The sequence below is a fragment of the Sinohyriopsis cumingii genome, chromosome 12 (genome assembly GCF_028554795.1).
Source record: "Sinohyriopsis cumingii isolate HCF-2022 chromosome 12, ASM2855479v2, whole genome shotgun sequence".
NCBI lineage: Eukaryota > Metazoa > Mollusca > Bivalvia > Unionida > Unionidae > Sinohyriopsis > Sinohyriopsis cumingii.
The window spans coordinates 19,540,846-19,558,047 of NC_142972.1; the positions used below are offsets into that span (position 1 = coordinate 19,540,846).

General features: G+C 34.8%; 1 protein-coding gene across 4 annotated transcripts in view; it reads left to right on the forward strand.

Annotated features, from left to right (window-relative positions):
- LOC149786051 (synaptotagmin-1-like) overlaps window positions 1–17,202 on the forward strand; it is a 128,626-nt gene that overhangs the window by 83,825 nt on the left and 27,599 nt on the right. For all 4 annotated transcript variants that reach the window (XM_089976343.1, XM_089976342.1, XM_089976341.1 and 1 more), the window contains 3 exons: window positions 8,153–8,278; window positions 12,446–12,613; window positions 13,710–13,883. In XM_089976343.1, coding sequence (XP_089832469.1) covers window positions 8,153–8,278; window positions 12,446–12,613; window positions 13,710–13,883 — 468 coding nt within the window. The remainder of the gene's footprint in view (window positions 1–8,152; window positions 8,279–12,445; window positions 12,614–13,709; window positions 13,884–17,202) is intronic.

Here is a 17,202-nt window from a genome sequence, read left to right on the forward strand (position 1 = left end):
AGGGGTTTTTTTGGAAGGGGGGAAAACACAATCATGTCTGATTTTTGAAAGCCCAGATGCTTGTAGCAAGAAATCTCTGCAAGCTTGCAACAAGCTAGTAACAAGCTTGCACAAGCTAGTAACAAGCTTGCACAAGCTTGTGTATACTTATTGTACTAGGTAAATAAATAACAAGCTTGCGCATGCTTGTGCAAGCTTAAGCTTGCACAAGCTTGTGCAAGCTTAAGCTTTCGCAAGCTTGTGCATGCTTATGACACTTTTGTTAAATAAGCTTGCGCAAGCTTGCTGCAATGTTCCAAATACAAGCTTGCCGCAAGCTTGCTGCAATGTTCCAAATACAAGCTTGCCGCAAGCTTTATAAATAAGCTTGCTGCAATGTTCCAAATACAAGCTTGCCGCAAGCTTTATAAATAAGCTTGTGGCAAGCTTGCTGCAAGCTTTAAAACAAGCTTGCAATTTTGGTTTGGGAATTAATTAGTATTACGTGTTTATTTCCATGCCAAAACATAAGTTAAATTAAACCAATACTATCATGTACAAAATATATTAATTTAATATTATTAATACAGTACCTGTTGCTATTGCATAGCTGATATGTTTCGGGTGGAAAATGTCCCAAATCTATCAAGAGAATTCATCCTCCCATTAGGGTAAACCAGAAGATTCCGGAATGCTAGATTAGTTCTAGGACACTCCAAAGAAACATTGCCAATGGGTTCTGCCATTAATTCTTTTTCCAGTCACATGGCTGCAACGCCTATTTTGTTTATGTCAATGAATGTTTGCCTTCGCTTCGTGGGTTAGCAAAATAAATTACTATATCTCTTGGGTGCTTATTGTTTGTAAACATTTGGATTATATGGCTGATTTAATTTTTTTGTTTCTCTTTCTCTCTCTCTCTCTATCGTTATTATCGTATGTCCTGTACACATTATGTACAGCTTTGCATTTTATTTCTGCTTTACAGGGTGTTAGTAATTCTAATTTGGTTTTGAATTTTCTAGCTAAGAACATACATTTTGTTATATTTTTTCTATCCTTGTATATATTGCTATCTTCAGACTTAACGCTATTTATATTACTGTTCATTATGAAAAATTGTAATTTACTTAACCTATTTGCACCGCATCCTTTTTTGCCTTAAATACTGAGAACACCTAAATAAGGTGACTGAAACACTGAGTAGTAGACTTAGTCCATGCATTACCTTGTATTTACTTTTAGTTGCATAGAAGTTTTTTTGTATAAAGTCTTTTCAGCATTCATTTGCAGGAAAAATGTCTAAGCTGGGTGTGGGTAGGTGTTTTCACAGGAAATCCCCATAGGAAACACACTCCAGTCACCTGTCATGTACAGATGGAGGTCTGGGATCTCAAAGAGTGTAGACTTAACTAAAAAGCAAGGAAGAAGCTTCCTTTTCAGAATTTTAAGGGGTTCTTTATTTCTGAGTACCATGAGTCTCAGAGAAGGATTACCCAAGTCTCTGGTCTGCTCCAAAGGGAGGGTATTAATGGGTGGAAAGGGATTAGTACCCTCAATTAAGGAGGTGTGGCATCCTTCCCATTTCCTAAGGGCAGAGATTGTCATGCCCTCTGTTATGGAGGTGCAGCACCTCTCTTTTCCACTATGGAAATTGCACCCTTTCTCTCAGCAAATCTCTCTACTCATCCCCAGCTTAGTGCTCGCTGATAATGAGTTGCACACCCCAGGTAAGGGAGGAGCAGCACCCTTTCAAATCCTGTGGCCAATTTTCAGCAATGGGTCAAGCTACCCAGTATGAGCAGAACTCAAATCTAAGTCTATCAGACCTGGTGAAAGGTCACCAGGCACCAGTCATTGGAGCCCATATAGTATGGGGATAGGGATTGTTGTGCGTCATCCCTTTCTCCAGGCTGCTGTTTCATTCCACAGGGGACTTGGAATCAGCTTACAGATGCCAGATTAGGGAAGGTGATTGGGACAGGATTGTCCCCTTCTCTATTATGCCTCTAAATTTGTATGGGATTTGGGGCCTTCCACCACAGGGCAGTGATTTGTCCTTTCCCTACATGCAGCCATGAATTTGCAGATATTGGTCACATGGTAGTGTGGTCATCGCTGCAGGCCGTGGATTCACTCACAAACGTAGGTCAAAAACAGTCAGTAGAGGTGGCAAAGGAGGAAGGGATTGAGTCTTTGGAAAAAGCAGTAAATGGATTTTACTATCTCTTGCTGAGTGATCTATGTCCCAAAACCTTTGGGTTCTTGTTACTCTAAAATCTTTCTATTTGGGGAAGACATTTTGGGACAAACTCTTGACAAGATTCCTTGTTACTTCCTCACTCAGTATTAAGGAGTTCTCTCAAAGGTTTAGCAGGAATGAAGACTTTGCTAGACAGTTTAGGGGTGGTATGATCCTACCCCCCCCCAGCATTGAAACCTTTGACAGCTGCTTCTAGCTATAAAGTGGGACTCACCTTCCAGTGAGGAGACTGGAATCCTTTGGGTGGCTAGATTTGTATATTTGGGTGTCATCGGCATACAATTGGTGAGACACTGGATGATGATCTATGACACTTGAGAGCGACTGAGTGTATAGAATGAAGAGAACAGGTCCAAGAACAGTCCCCTGTGGAACACCACAACATAGATCAACTGGGCTGGAGTGTATTCCATTTGCAGATACAATTTGTGTCCTGTTGACCAAGTAGGACTTGAACCACAGTAAGGCTGTATCATGAATGCCAAATACATGCTGGAGACGGTGAAGTAATATATCATGGTCTATTGTGTAAAACGCTGCAGAGAAATCAAGGAGGGTGAGGACTGTAATCTTTCCACTATCCAAAGCAGAGAGAATGTCATTAACTACTTTTAGAAGAATAGTTTCAGTACTGTGGCAAGGGCGATATGCAGATTGTACATTGCTAAAGACTGTTTGAATTCAGATGAAATACAAGCTGGGATAGAACAACCTTTTCGAAGATTTTTTATATGAATGGGAGATTAGAAACTGTGCGGTAGTTCTTTAAATCGTTATGGCCTCGTGTTGGTTTCTTCAGCAGAGGCTTTACAATGGCAGTTTTGAAAAATGATGGGAATTCCCTGGATGAGAGAGAGGTATTAATAACCTCAGCTAGTGAAGGCAATACTGGATCTAAGCACTCAAGCAGCAGTGATGTTGGAATTGGATTAAGTTCACATGACTTTGGTGCACTTTTCATCAGGATTGTATGTACGAAATCCATAGAGACAGGTTCAAATGCTGCTAATAGTTGCCAATGAAATTCTGTATCCCAACTGTATGGTGACGACGAGTCAATTGAAATTGTGGTGTCAAGCTTATCTCTAATGGTTTGTACTTTGTCACGGAAGAAATTTGCAAACATCTCTGGAAGGTCAACTGGAGAGAAGGTAGTTGAAAGTGGTGTAGATTTGTTCCTTGACATTAGCTTGTTAGTAATCTCGAAGAGTTCTTTGCAGCTGGAACTTTCCATGATCTTAGTAGTGTAGTGGGTTGATTTTACTGCATGGACTATATTTGTGACATTCTTCTTAGCGGCTTCATAGATCTGTTTATGAATAGTGAGTCTGGTGGAAAGCCAAAGCCTCTCAGTTTTACGGCGGTCTCTTTTAGCACTGTGAAGCTGGTCCCTAACACTGCTATACCATGGAGAACACTTTTGAATTGATACTCTGCACTTGGTAGCTGGGGCATGTTTGTCGAGCAATGAACGCAGGCAGTTATCGGATTGTTCTGCTGTAGGAGGTAAGCAAGTTGTTAGGTTTGCTTGGATGTTGTGCATTAGTTTGGTTCTATTTATCATACGGAGGTTTATCTTAGTAGCAGATAAAGGTGGAGGGTTAGGGACTGATACGTCAAGATGGCATATAATGCAGAGGTGATCTAATGCAAGGTCATGGGATACCAGGGAGGACCTAAAATGTTATCACTAAATAACTAAGTATTCTACTCAGAGATTTTCCTGGTTTCCAGGAAAGGGGGAAAAGTTCCATATAATTACTGAACTTTCCTTATATAACAGAGTTCTGCTGGATGAACCATTCAAGATGGAGACCAAAGCCTCAGTCAGGAATGCCATAATCTAGGTGATTGGGTGATCTCCACTGATCTTCAGGATGTGTACATCCCCATATTTACTACACACAGCAAGTTTTTCTAGTTTTACTTGGATGGGGAGGTCTTCCGATTTTGAGCTCTGCCATCTGGCCTAACTTCAACACCCAGAGCTTGTACCAGGGTCATGGGAGTAGTTGCATCCACTGTTTATCTCTGACCAAATAACAGCACAATACATGACTGTCTCACAGATAGCTCATTAACCTGCTTACAACATGTCAGGCAGGGGTAGAACCCATTTTATCTTATAGATAATGATCCCAAAATATTCTCTTTTTTGCTGAACATGAATAAAATTTGTGAGATTTGTAAGTGAAGTCTTATCACCTGATTATTGTCAAACAGCAGTTGGTGCCCAGATATTTGAATCAGCATCATGGAATTTGCAACTTTTTATTAGAAGTGATATATTCTGATTTTTTCTTTCAAAAATTTTTCAGTACTCCCTAAATAACAAGATAAAACAAAATATTGATCATTTTAAACAAAGTTTAGGCGTTGTATTACCCTACAGTTGTCAACACACCAAGAAATAAATACTAATGAAATAAAAAATTTCAAGTGATATTTGTCTTTCATGTTAATCCTTTACTTTGGCTGTAGTGTTATCATCATAAATGTGATATGCCTCATTGTATTCAAATGTGACAAATGTTAATAGACCATCACAGTGACACCAGCCAGTATTTCTGTAAGAACCTATGTTCAGAGTGTGCTTTGATCTCTGACTTGCAGAAGTATTTGTTGAATTGTTACAATCAGTGAAAAGCAGATCTGCTTTATATTGTCAGCTTAATTACCTCTTTTGTATCAAATCAAGTGAAGTAGCTATGATAAAAAATTTAAAGGCACTCAATCCTTTCCGTTTAAGAGCTAGTGGTCATGGTTGTGTGCCAACTCATTTCAACCGACCAATTGAAGACTGTTTTAAATATTATTATGTAAAGTAACTTAAAAGAAGTATCTAACATTAAATCAGTGGACTATATCCTACTCATTTGCAGATTTATCAAATATAGCAAGGAAAGCAAGTGAAGAAATAAAGTCCAAAGTTCTTTAGTGAATTTAAATTTCCTGATTTGGTATTCTGAAGTACCTCAAGGATGAGCAGAGAATTTGCCATAAAACAAGATAACATCGAGTTTTTATATAAATGCTTCTCAAAATAAATGTCCATTCTTTTTTAATCTGGTTTTGTTTAGACTGAACAGTAACACTAGAAAAATCCACATTTGCATGCAAAACAGCAGTGATGTAATGCACAATGTTTTATTAGTACATATATGTGTGTTCAGATCTCTTGGAGTAATGTTTTGGATGATCTTTCTGAGATTGGTTATCTTGAAAATAAAGGTAATTTATACAGAAAAGTAAACAACTTCATTAAAAACAGATATTATTGATAATTATCCACAATCCAAAATAGAAACAGCTATTTATTGATAATTATCCACAATACAAAATAGAAACAGCTATTTATTTATAATTATCCACAATACAAAATAGAAACAGCTATTATTGATAATTATCCACAATACAAAATAGAAACAGCTATTATTGATAATTATCCACAATACAAAATAAAAACTGCTATTATTGATAATTATCCACAATGCAAAATAGAAACAGATATTATTGATAATTATCCACAATGCAAAATGAGTATTAAACCAAATTTTAACAATTACTCTTTCATTCTCGACACCACTGTTCTCTCATTTTGTGAACATTATGCTTATCTATTTTATTAGCATCAGTATCAATAGGACCTTATTGCTGTGATGGTCTTATTAATAATAGTTGAATGACACTCTCCATCCCTTCCCCTCTGTCTCTATCACTCACTCTAAGAAAACAGATGTCGAAATTGCCAGGACTAAAATGCATAGGACTAACATTAGGAGACCTATTACTTTGAATAGAAATAGGAATGACAGCATTGCTTTGAAAATTTATTTAAACGAAGTGTATAATTGTTTTTTGAGGTTTTATATTAGTGTGCTTTTATTTAGTCTGATTTACATATGGGTACAAATCTCAAAGGGTCCAGGAGAAAAGCTAACTTTAGAACATTAGCACAAATGCTTATTACTCATGTTGCAAGTCACAGCAAGGTCCCCAGCATGAAACCTTATTATTTTAAGTGGGTGTATGATTAGACTAAATTTAATTGCCATCAGTGGGTATATGACTGGGATAAATTTAATTGCTGTCAGCAATTTATGGTCTTGTAGCGAAGTTGGACATGAATTTCTACAACTTCTCAGCCAATTATCCCTGTCATTATGTATGGCAAGAGGGTAGTTGTAGACATGTGGGACCACAGAGATTTAATGATCAGTTTGTGAATATCTGAAGGTTATTGATTTGCTTTCAGGTAAAACTATGATGATGATGCAATTCTTACATGCAATAAACTCATTTCTTTTCCACAGTTTATATGTGTGGTTTAATGGCTGCAGAAATAGTATATGTGTAGCCTTGTTATGCTACTAGTAGTCTTCAAAGACTGATAATAATTACCTTGTTATGCTATTAGTAATAATAAAATAATGATAATAATTACCCTGTTATGCTATTAGAAATTATCAAAGACTGATAATAATTACCTTGTTGTGCTATTAGTAATAATAAAATAATGATAATAATTACCTTGTTATGCTATTAGTAATTATCAAAGACTGATAATAATTACCTTGTTATACTATTAGCAATAATAAAATAATGATAATAATTACCTTGTTATGCTATTAGAAATTATCAAAAGAATGATAAATACCTTGTTATGGTATTAGTAATTATCAAAAGACTTAATAATTACCTTGTTATGCTATTAGTAATTATCAGAAGAATGATAATAATTACCTTGGGATTTTTCATCAACAGACTGATAATAATGACCTTGTTATGCTGTTAGTAATTATTAAAAGTATGATAAATACCTTGTAATGGTATTAGTAATTATCAAAAGACTGTTAATAATTACCTTGTTATGTTATTAGCAATAATAAAATAATGATAATAATTACCTTGTTATGCCATTAGTAATTATTAAAAGAATGATAAATACCTTGTTATGCTATTAGTAATAATCAAAAGACTGTTAATAATTACCTTGTTATGCTGTTAGTAATTATCAGAAGAATGATAATAATTACCTTGGGATTTTAATTTCATGCAAATTTTCAGGGTAAGTATGTAAATGTTTTGAAATGGACTGGAAGCTTATTTAATGATTAAATATTCCAACAAACATTTTTTTACAAACTTGTTTACAAAAGAATAAACTGTATCATATATTTAGTACATATTTTATCAGTTCTATAAATAGACAAGCTTGTCTTGATTCTTTAGGAGACAGTTTGAATATTTACAAATATAATTTCTTGAATGGACTCTTTTCTAGATGAGAGTGATAAAAAATGAATAGCTTTTGATGACATGCATTTCATTCAAGAACCAAGGTTTTGTCAGTGTCTCTAACAGACTGAAAAATCTTTTGGGGTCATAATTAAAGCATTGATCAAGAAAGAAGAAAGGATATTGGTCCATGTAGAAAAATTCCAAAAGGTTCAATTTTAGGTAAAGATATACCATTGTTTATATTTTATTTAACTTGTCAGTTAAACACTAAACAGATTTATGAGTGTTTAGGAGGTATAGGAATGATTCATATCATATGGAAGTGTTATCTTGGTCCTTGATTCATATACTTGTTGAAAAAAATCACTTATTACTTGAGCCAAAATTGACTTATACACTACATATCCCAGTGTTTAACCTTTCAGTGTTTTCCAAATTACTTTAAAAAGAGCGTGATTTATTGAGAGTAAATTTGGAACATATGATTTATGTCAGGTTTGATTTTCAAAGTTGCCTTCCAGTTTTTTAGAATTGTGACCCATTTTAGATCACATATTGTGTGCCAGCCTCACTGACCTCACTTTGTAGTAATGTCTTGCAGTTGCATGGGTATTTATTATTTTCTCTTGATCTGATACCTTAAATTACTTTTGATGATGACCTTCACAGGTTCAGCCTGACCTGGAAGAATTGCAAGTCAATATGGAGGACAATGAGGATGCAGAGAGTACAAAGTCAGAGGTCAAGCTGGGCAAACTGCAGTTCTCCCTTGACTACGACTTTCAAAAGGGAGAGGTATGATTGCTAGGGTGGAGTATTCTTTTATGGAGAGAGATACATTTTTAAAAAATCAACACTTGAAGTTAATTTATGATTTATTTCTATTTTATTGACAAGCTTCAAGTAAACTAAATAGTGTACATTTCCCTGCCTTTCAGTTATCATAATTCATATTCTTTTAAATAACAAAATATGTAAATTTTGATAATTCAAGGGCAGGACATGAATTTATGACTATATCCTAGATTCTACTGTTTAGATTGTGACATGCAACCTTTGAGCAGCTGTTACATTTGCAGATGTTAGAAATCCATCGCCGAGTTATCTTTTACACATTCCATCGAAGATGACAAATGTTTATGCCATTTTTCCAAGAAAAGCACCTGATTATGATAATAAAATGGATCATATAATCATGTGATCTACAAGTATAGCCAAGTATTTTATACATGTAATTTGATGTGATTGGTGATAATAAATGACATCAGATAAAACCAATCTTATGTGTATATAGGTATAATGCTTATTGAACTTAATATCATGTATACCCTTGCCTGGAAATCATAACAACTTGAAGCTTGAATTTAAGGTTGAGATATCAGCCAATCACAAACAATTTTTGCAGCACCGTTATAATCTCAAGTCCTTAGCATCAATTTGGAGTAGGTTTCATAGCATCTACTCCATTAACCCTTTACCTCATGCAAGTGCCTTTGGACACCTCTACTCCATTCACATGGATGTGCCTTTTGACGTCTCTACTCCATTCGCATGGAAGCTCCTTTTGACATCTGCTGTAAACATCAGCCATTTTAAGCCGGTTTTCTTAGCACCACCTTTGGGGAAAACTCTTTATTAAATACTACATTCATTTCAGATCACGTAGTCACTGCTCTGGTCGATATCTGCTATTTAAAGTAACTGGTTCGTAATCTCCACTCTCCATAATGTAGATCGTGGATTTCATTCAATACTTTGAAGTTTTCACAATTAGAATCACAACTATGAAAGATTCAATAACTTAGGTAAAGGCTCTGATACTGATGTAGGCAGCAATTAGTTTTTATAAATTATCAAATTCAGATGACTTAGTGATGTAGACATGGACAAAGAACTTGTAAATTTCGAGTATGAGAAATGGCAGCTACGGTTGGTCATGCGGTCTCACTGACTTGACGGTGAACGAGTTCTCTTAAGATTTTAAAGCACATACAAAAAAATCTTCTGTGAAAAATAATTACACAGTTATAACAATCTTACTTTACTCTTAAATTTTTCCACACCAAATAGATGTGTACCAGAAATGTTAAATGGTTAAAATTGCTGTTAAACGTAACATACACTACATTGCTTAACCCTTTACCTCATGCAACCGTCTTTGGATGCCTCTACAAAAGTCGCATAGAAGCGCCTTTTGACGCCTCTACAATTTCGCATGGAAGCGCCTTTTGACGTCGGCTGTAAACATCAGCCATTTTAAGCCAGTTTTCGTAGCGCTACCTTTGGGGAAAACCCCTTATTAGATTCTACATTCATTTCTGCAAATGACAATTACGTCAGATCACATGATCACTGTTTATTTACTGGTCGATATCTGTTATTTAAAGTAACTGGGTCGTAATCTCCACTCTCCAAAATGGCGGTCGCGGATTTCATTCAGTACTTATGGAGTTTTCACGATTAGAATCACAACTATGAAAGATTCAATAACCTAGGTAAAGGCTCTGATATTGATATAGGCAGCAATTAGTTTTTATAAATTATCAAATTCAGATGACTTAGTGATGTAGACACAGACGAAAAACTTGTAAATTTCGAGTATGAGAAATGGCAGCTACGGTTGGTCACACAGCCTCACTGACATGACGGTGAACGAGTTCTCTCCAGATTTTAAAGCACATAACAAATTCTTCCGTGATAAATAATTACACAGCTATAACAATCGGACTTTACTCTTCAATTGTTCCACATATAATAGATGTGTACCAAAAATGTAAAATGGTTAAAATTGCTGTTAAACGTAACATACACTACATTGCTTAACAGTTCACAGGCAGGCTATGCGTATGCGGTCAACTAGGTTACGGGTGTTCTGTTTATAGCGCGCTGCACTTTGTCACTATGCTCTATGAGGTAAAGGGTTAACAGTTAACAGGCAGGCCTATGCATATGGAGTCGAATAGGTAACAAGTGTTCTATTTATAGCGTGCTGCACTTGATAATTATGCTCTATGAGGTAAAGGGTTAAGGTAGGTGTAAGAGAGATAACTTTGTACATGTATATTATATGTACATTAAGTTTTTGATTTTAGCCCAGGGTTTTGCAACCTATATACATACCTTTTTAAATGTAACTTTGTGAGGGGATGCATCTTCATGAGTAATACACCCACCACCATAACAGCAGGCGCTGTGTTTATATTTTATGCTTCACTGACTTGGATTCAATTTTGTGTTTTTAATTTACTTTTGAAGTACTGTTCCTGTTAGAATCATTAGACTAGATGTATGCAGCTCTGTTATAACCATACTCTTATTAAAAAGAATGTCACTCTGATGAAGATTAACATTTATTGGCTTAGGTGAAGTAGTTGTATTTAGCTCATGCCCACATAGATATTTTGTGTCCTGTATACATACTCGTATACCTGGAATCATGAGACTTGGTGAGGATAGGCGGCTTAACAGGTTTTACACCATCATCACAAAAGTAGGACACTGTGACTCCAAACATTTTGTTGACTTTTCATAAATTTTATTTTAACTGTTCATGCTAAACTCCATAGCTGTAGGATTGTATATATGTCTGTTAGTACCACACCAGTACAAAAATGGTAAATGGTTTCACATTTGACTGGCTTAGGTTATGTTGTTATGTTACATAGGTATGTTACAGCTGTGCACATACTATTCTATCTAGAATTTTGAAACTTGGTTAGAGGATGCATCTTGATGAGCACTACTACCTCATTGCAGAAGCAGGTTATTATTACCCATATCTTATACTTCACTGCCTTGATGTTAAATTTTGTTTGATGTTTATTTCTTAGTCTCTGTTATCAATAGGAATAATTGCATGTAAAGTCTTTGAGTATTTAACATTTTTGAAATATGTATATTTTTACATGGTGGAGGGTTCAAGCAATCCCAAGTCACTGAAAGGTTTAATAGTTGCTGTGCATTTAACTTTCTTGTTTTACTCTTGGTTGAATATATATCACTGGGTTAGTAGGTCATTGCATAGAAGTATATTAGAAAACCACCCTGTCACTAATTGCTCATAAAATAATAAATATTTACAAATTCATCAAATTTACACAGGATTAAGATTGTTGGTTCATCTTATCAAATACTGAACAGGGTATGATGGTGAATACATTTTTCAGTATGATGTAATTATTGAAATCACAGCAGTTTTTCAAAATAAAAAGTCTTTATGTCAGATTTACAGCAGTTCATAAATCCCTAGATTTCTCAAGGTTTCTTTCCTTTTTGCAGACTTTATCATTTTCTTTCAGATGACTGTTACTGTAATTGTTATTTTATTACTAAAATTGTGTAAAAACGTTTGCAGGACTGTTGTTGTAATTAATTAAAATTCTATAAGAATTTACAGGTGTTATTTATTTGCAAGCAAGGATATAATGCAACCTAGTTTACCTACACAGACAATGGCCTTGCCAGGCTCATTAATATACAGTCATGACAATAAAGATATTAATTTTCTTGACCACATTCAGGAAATGTTATAACTCTAAGCACTACATGAATTATCAGAAAAGAGAAAAGTAATTATATTTTCGTGTTCAGGTAATATATGAGTCATTGAAGGTAAGTACTGATTTTACAAAAGCAGATTACCTTACAATCTGAAGTAAAATGAATAATATAGACCCTGGTTTCCTGAGGCATTATAACATAGACCCTGATCTGCTAGGGCATTATGCATAATATAGACCCTGATGTGCTGGGACATTAGGCTTTGGAAGAAATGTATCTTTGTCGTTTGCTGGTGGCTGTGCAATATACAGGGATAAATATGAATTTTTATGAAAGTCTTTTATGATTTTATTTTCACAAAAGTTCGTAATTAAATTTCACTTATTTCATCATAAATTATTAATCAAAAATATGTACCCAGATAGAAGTTTATATTAATACTTTACATTAATTCTGTTTTAGCTGACAGTAGGTGTGATACAAGCAGCAGATTTGCCGGGGATGGATATGTCTGGGACTTCAGATCCCTATGTTAAAGTTTTCCTCCTGCCAGATAAAAAGAAAAAGTATGAGACTAAAGTGCATCGAAAGACTCTAAACCCAGTTTTCAATGAAAGCTTCACATTCAAGGTAATTACTTCCAGAGAAGAGAGAGAACTCAAGCTCTTTATTACAATCCAAAGTTATAGTAAGTCCGACTGTCATGGCATTTTCACCCAAAAATGTCAACATATTTGGTGGATTTTAATGAAAGATCACCCCACTAATTCATTTCCCATAGAACTAAAACTTAAAAAAAGAAAATGATTTCTTTATTAGGTTCTCATATTAACCACACATGCTTCCTATTAATTAGAATTAGGCAATTTGCTTTGAGCCATGAAATACAGGTGTTTCATGGCATTTGTTTTTAGACTTCTTGTCCTAAGCAGGGGAAGCACCTTGTCTGCACCTAATAACATAGTCTTGCACTAAGAGTCATTATGCTGTTTTTGTCAGTGGAAAATTATATCCAGGATATCATAATAATAGTAAATAACTTGTTGTCAACTACAGTACATAGATTTAAGTTTATAAAATGAATCATCCCAAAAAAACATTAAGTCCATTTACTAGCCAACTGGTGCATCTTAAAATATTTAGTACTCTGTTTTTTATTCTCCACCAGTTTATTGCATCTCTTGCTGTAAAATAATTAGTTGTCTGGTACTAACATCAAATATGGCTGATGCCAAATTTTCAGTGTGTTTGGCTTCATTATTTCATTTGCATTACTTATTTATAATCTTTATTTAAGTGTAATAAAGAGTGCATTTCATATGTATTAAAATCATTTGTATTTCAGTATAAATTTAGAACATGTCCCACAAGTATGAAAATCATTTTTGTATTTCATTATAAATTTATGACATGTCCCACAAGTATTAAAATCATCTGTGTTTTAGTATAATTTTATAACATGTCCCATAGATATTAAAATCATGTGTTTCAGTGTAATTAAGAACAGATCCCACAAATATTGAAATCATCTCACACAAAGCATGTCATCTAGTAAAGCATCGGTTCCTTTGAAGTGGGACTCATTGTAATTTTTTATATTGCTCTGCAGTTTTTGATGAGTGTTTCAGTATCAGTTTCAGTACATAACTGCTAATGGATAGAAACCACTAAACCAAGATTATTCATAGGAAAATTATACTTATAGAAAACATTACTCTTGTTTCAGGTTCCATATGCAGAGGTTGGTGGTAAGACACTAGTTCTGGCAGTGTATGACTTTGATCGCTTCTCAAAACATGACCAAATTGGGCAGGTTCAGGTGCCCCTAAACTCTGTAGATCTTGGACAGACCCTGGAGATGTGGAAGGACCTGGCTAGTCCAGAAAATGATGCAGAAAAGGTGCACTATTTATTGCATTAGGAATGAAGTCTGTCTTATAATAAACTCTAATTTCTGTATGTGAAATGGCAATCCAATATATCTCACTACTCTTGATATAATTTACCAGGCTGACCTCATCATTATCAGAAAGAACTGTTTTTCTGTTGCATATGTTTCATGTCCATTATGATTTGTACATTCCTTAATAAGGATTTGTACATTCCTTAATAAGGATTTGTACATTCCTTAATAAGGATTTGTACATTACTTAATAAACATTGGTAGGTTTAATAAAGATTGAAATCTTCCAGAGGACATCCATAACTCATGCTATAAGGCCATAACATGGTGATGTAACTGAGAGTGCATTACATCAATAGACAGGATACCAGTTGTCACAGGCTAACTCATAGCAGGTGCTTCTTCTCTTTTACATCTGGATCAATGGTGTAAGCAGACTTAAGTGCCTTACCCAAGGGCACAAAGACAATGGTCTGTCCATCATAAAAATGTACTTATTGTATGTACTCGCTTATAAATCAAGTTCAGCTGCAAACAATGTAGACCCTGATCTCCTGGTTCATACTGGTCTATATTGTTTGTTCTACTGATAACTGCAAAAAAAACAGATATGCACAGACCCCAAATCTGCCAGTGCATTACAGTTCGACTTGTCTTAATAAGCAAGTACATATGTTAGTGACCACTCCATTGGCCTAAGTGGTTAGAGCATCCACCTTGGATGTATGAGGTAGTGGGTTAGAACTATGACCGAGTTACATCAAAGGCTTATAAAATGGTACTAGCAGCTGCTTCACTTGGTGCTCAGTTTCGGCCTGGTGTCAGGATAACGTGACTGGGTGGAAACTGATGCCCCAGTTCTGACATCACTATAAACTGTCACACTGCAGACATTGAAGTGATACAGCTAAAATCATTAAAGCTACCTTTAAAATTTTCCCCCTCCAACACAAACATATGGCAGCATTTTAAGAAATAAATGTTACTCTAGACTGAGAAATCCTGCATACAAATGGACCCTTTGATTAATCAAAATATATTTAAATTTTATGAGACCTGATCAGGATTCAAACCTAGGACTCCCAGATTCTGAATTGGTGGTGCCTGTCACTTGGTGATGATGCCTTATAGATTATTTGATGGTATTATCATTTTAAATTTTAATGCATCCCAGAGGGGTGAGGAGTGGATTAGACATGTTGGGGCCAGGGTGGTAGCTGTGTTGTGAAAAGCAACAATCTATGCTGTTTTGTTGCAGATTTGCAGTAATCAAAGAGTTTTCATGTGTGTAAATGCAGAATTTATTAGCAAACTTTGTGCATTGACTGATTTGTTAAAAGTTTGCTCAGAATGGCAACAGTTGTGTAAGTTCAGAGCTGTTTACTGCTGTCATTTCAGCTAGTTTATGTAGAAAGTTTTAAGAATAAAATACCAGTTCCAGCTTAGGGTCATATAGAGTTTGCTGGCAGGGATTTTTCCCCACAAAAAAAGTGCAGCATGCCAGAGCTTCATTCATTTATTGGCTCTTAAGCTCTCTCACCGAAGCGCTTGTACAATTATAATAATAATAATAATAATGAGGACTTGGTATGAGTGATGCTAAGACACAAGTTTGTTTTTAAGATTTATTTTATGCTAAGCAGTGAATTACTTGATTTTCTAATTAAAATAATATTGATATTTCACTGTGGTGAAAAAATAACGATACTTTTTAACTACAGGAACTACTTTTTTTGGTCAGAACATACTTACCTCCCTTTGATTTTCTGTCAGTGAACTACTTATACATTGGTGAATTACTTGTGGTTGTTTTCTTATTAATAATCCCTGTCTGTTATCCTTGAAACTTGTAGTTTGTTATTCTGGAAATATCAGTTAATTTTTATCAATCTGATGTGGAACTAATTTTGTGTGCAGGTACACATAGCACAGCAGAACATGTACAATAAACAGCTGACATTACTGTAAGAAATCTGCTAATTCACGGTTTTCACAAACTTTAGGTAGCCAACGTATGTGAGCATAAAATACAAAGAATATTTGCTTGAAACAAGTGAATAACGGATACATTTCATCTCGTGGGTGAAAAACTCTAGTATTTTCACTTGTGGCATCGCCACTCATGAAAATACTGAGTTTTTCATCCACTCGATGAAATATATCCGTTATTTACTCATTTCAAGCAAATATCCTCTATGTATTATTGACGAGTACAATGAAGCAATGAGATTTATGATAGCTCTGAATTAAAGGGTCCTAACAGAAATGAAGAGTACAGTGACCAATCACTGCTATGCGAGAATAATGTCCCTTAACATGACTGAAGATTTTGTCATTGCATATATGGTCTTTTTAACACTGGGTGGTTCAAGTAAAATGCATGTGAAATTTTGTTATTCTACAAAATGTCAGGTAATGCATTTTATTTTATGCTAAGCAGTGAATTACTTGATTTTCTAATTAAAATAATATTGATATTTCACTGCAGTGAAAAAATAATATTTTTTCACTACAGGAACTACTTTTTTTGGTCAGAACATACTTACCTTCCTTTGATTTTCTGTCAGTGAACTACTTTTATCTTATGTACATGGCATTATCATTATTAATAATCCCTGTCTGTTATCCTTGAAACTTGTAGTTTGTTATTCTGGAAATATCAGTTAATTTTTATCACTCTGATGTGGAACTAATTTTGTGCGCAGGTACACATAGCACAGCAGAACATGTACGGTAAACAGCTGACATTACCGTAAGAAATCTGCTAATTTACTGTGTCACAAACGTTAGGTAGACAACTTATGTGAGCATAAAATAAAAAGAATATTTGCTTGAGACGAGTGAATAACGGATACATTTCATCTCATGGGTGAAAAACTCTAGTATTTGCACTCGTGGCTTCGCCGCTTGTGAAAATACTGAGTTTTTCATCCACTCGATGAAATATATCCATTATTCACTTGTTTCAAGCAAATATCCTCTATTTATTTTATAATACTGGTAGAATTGGGAGAAAGAAAAGTGTAATTATAAAATTTGAAAAGATATGCAGTATTTCTGTGTTGAATAAAGAATGAACCACTGATGCATATCATTATTAGATACTTCTGAGATTTGGCATCAATCGTGTCAATTGACAAATAAATAAAAACAGTTGCCATTTTGGTATGTAACAAGTTTTTTAACACAGTTAATGCAGATTTGCATGACAGCAGCTCTCGCACATCAGAATGTTGGCTTAACATTGATGAACGATCTAGTGATCATCAGCATTCATACTGGATAGTGTAGGGGACCATTCTTGCAAACACTAAAT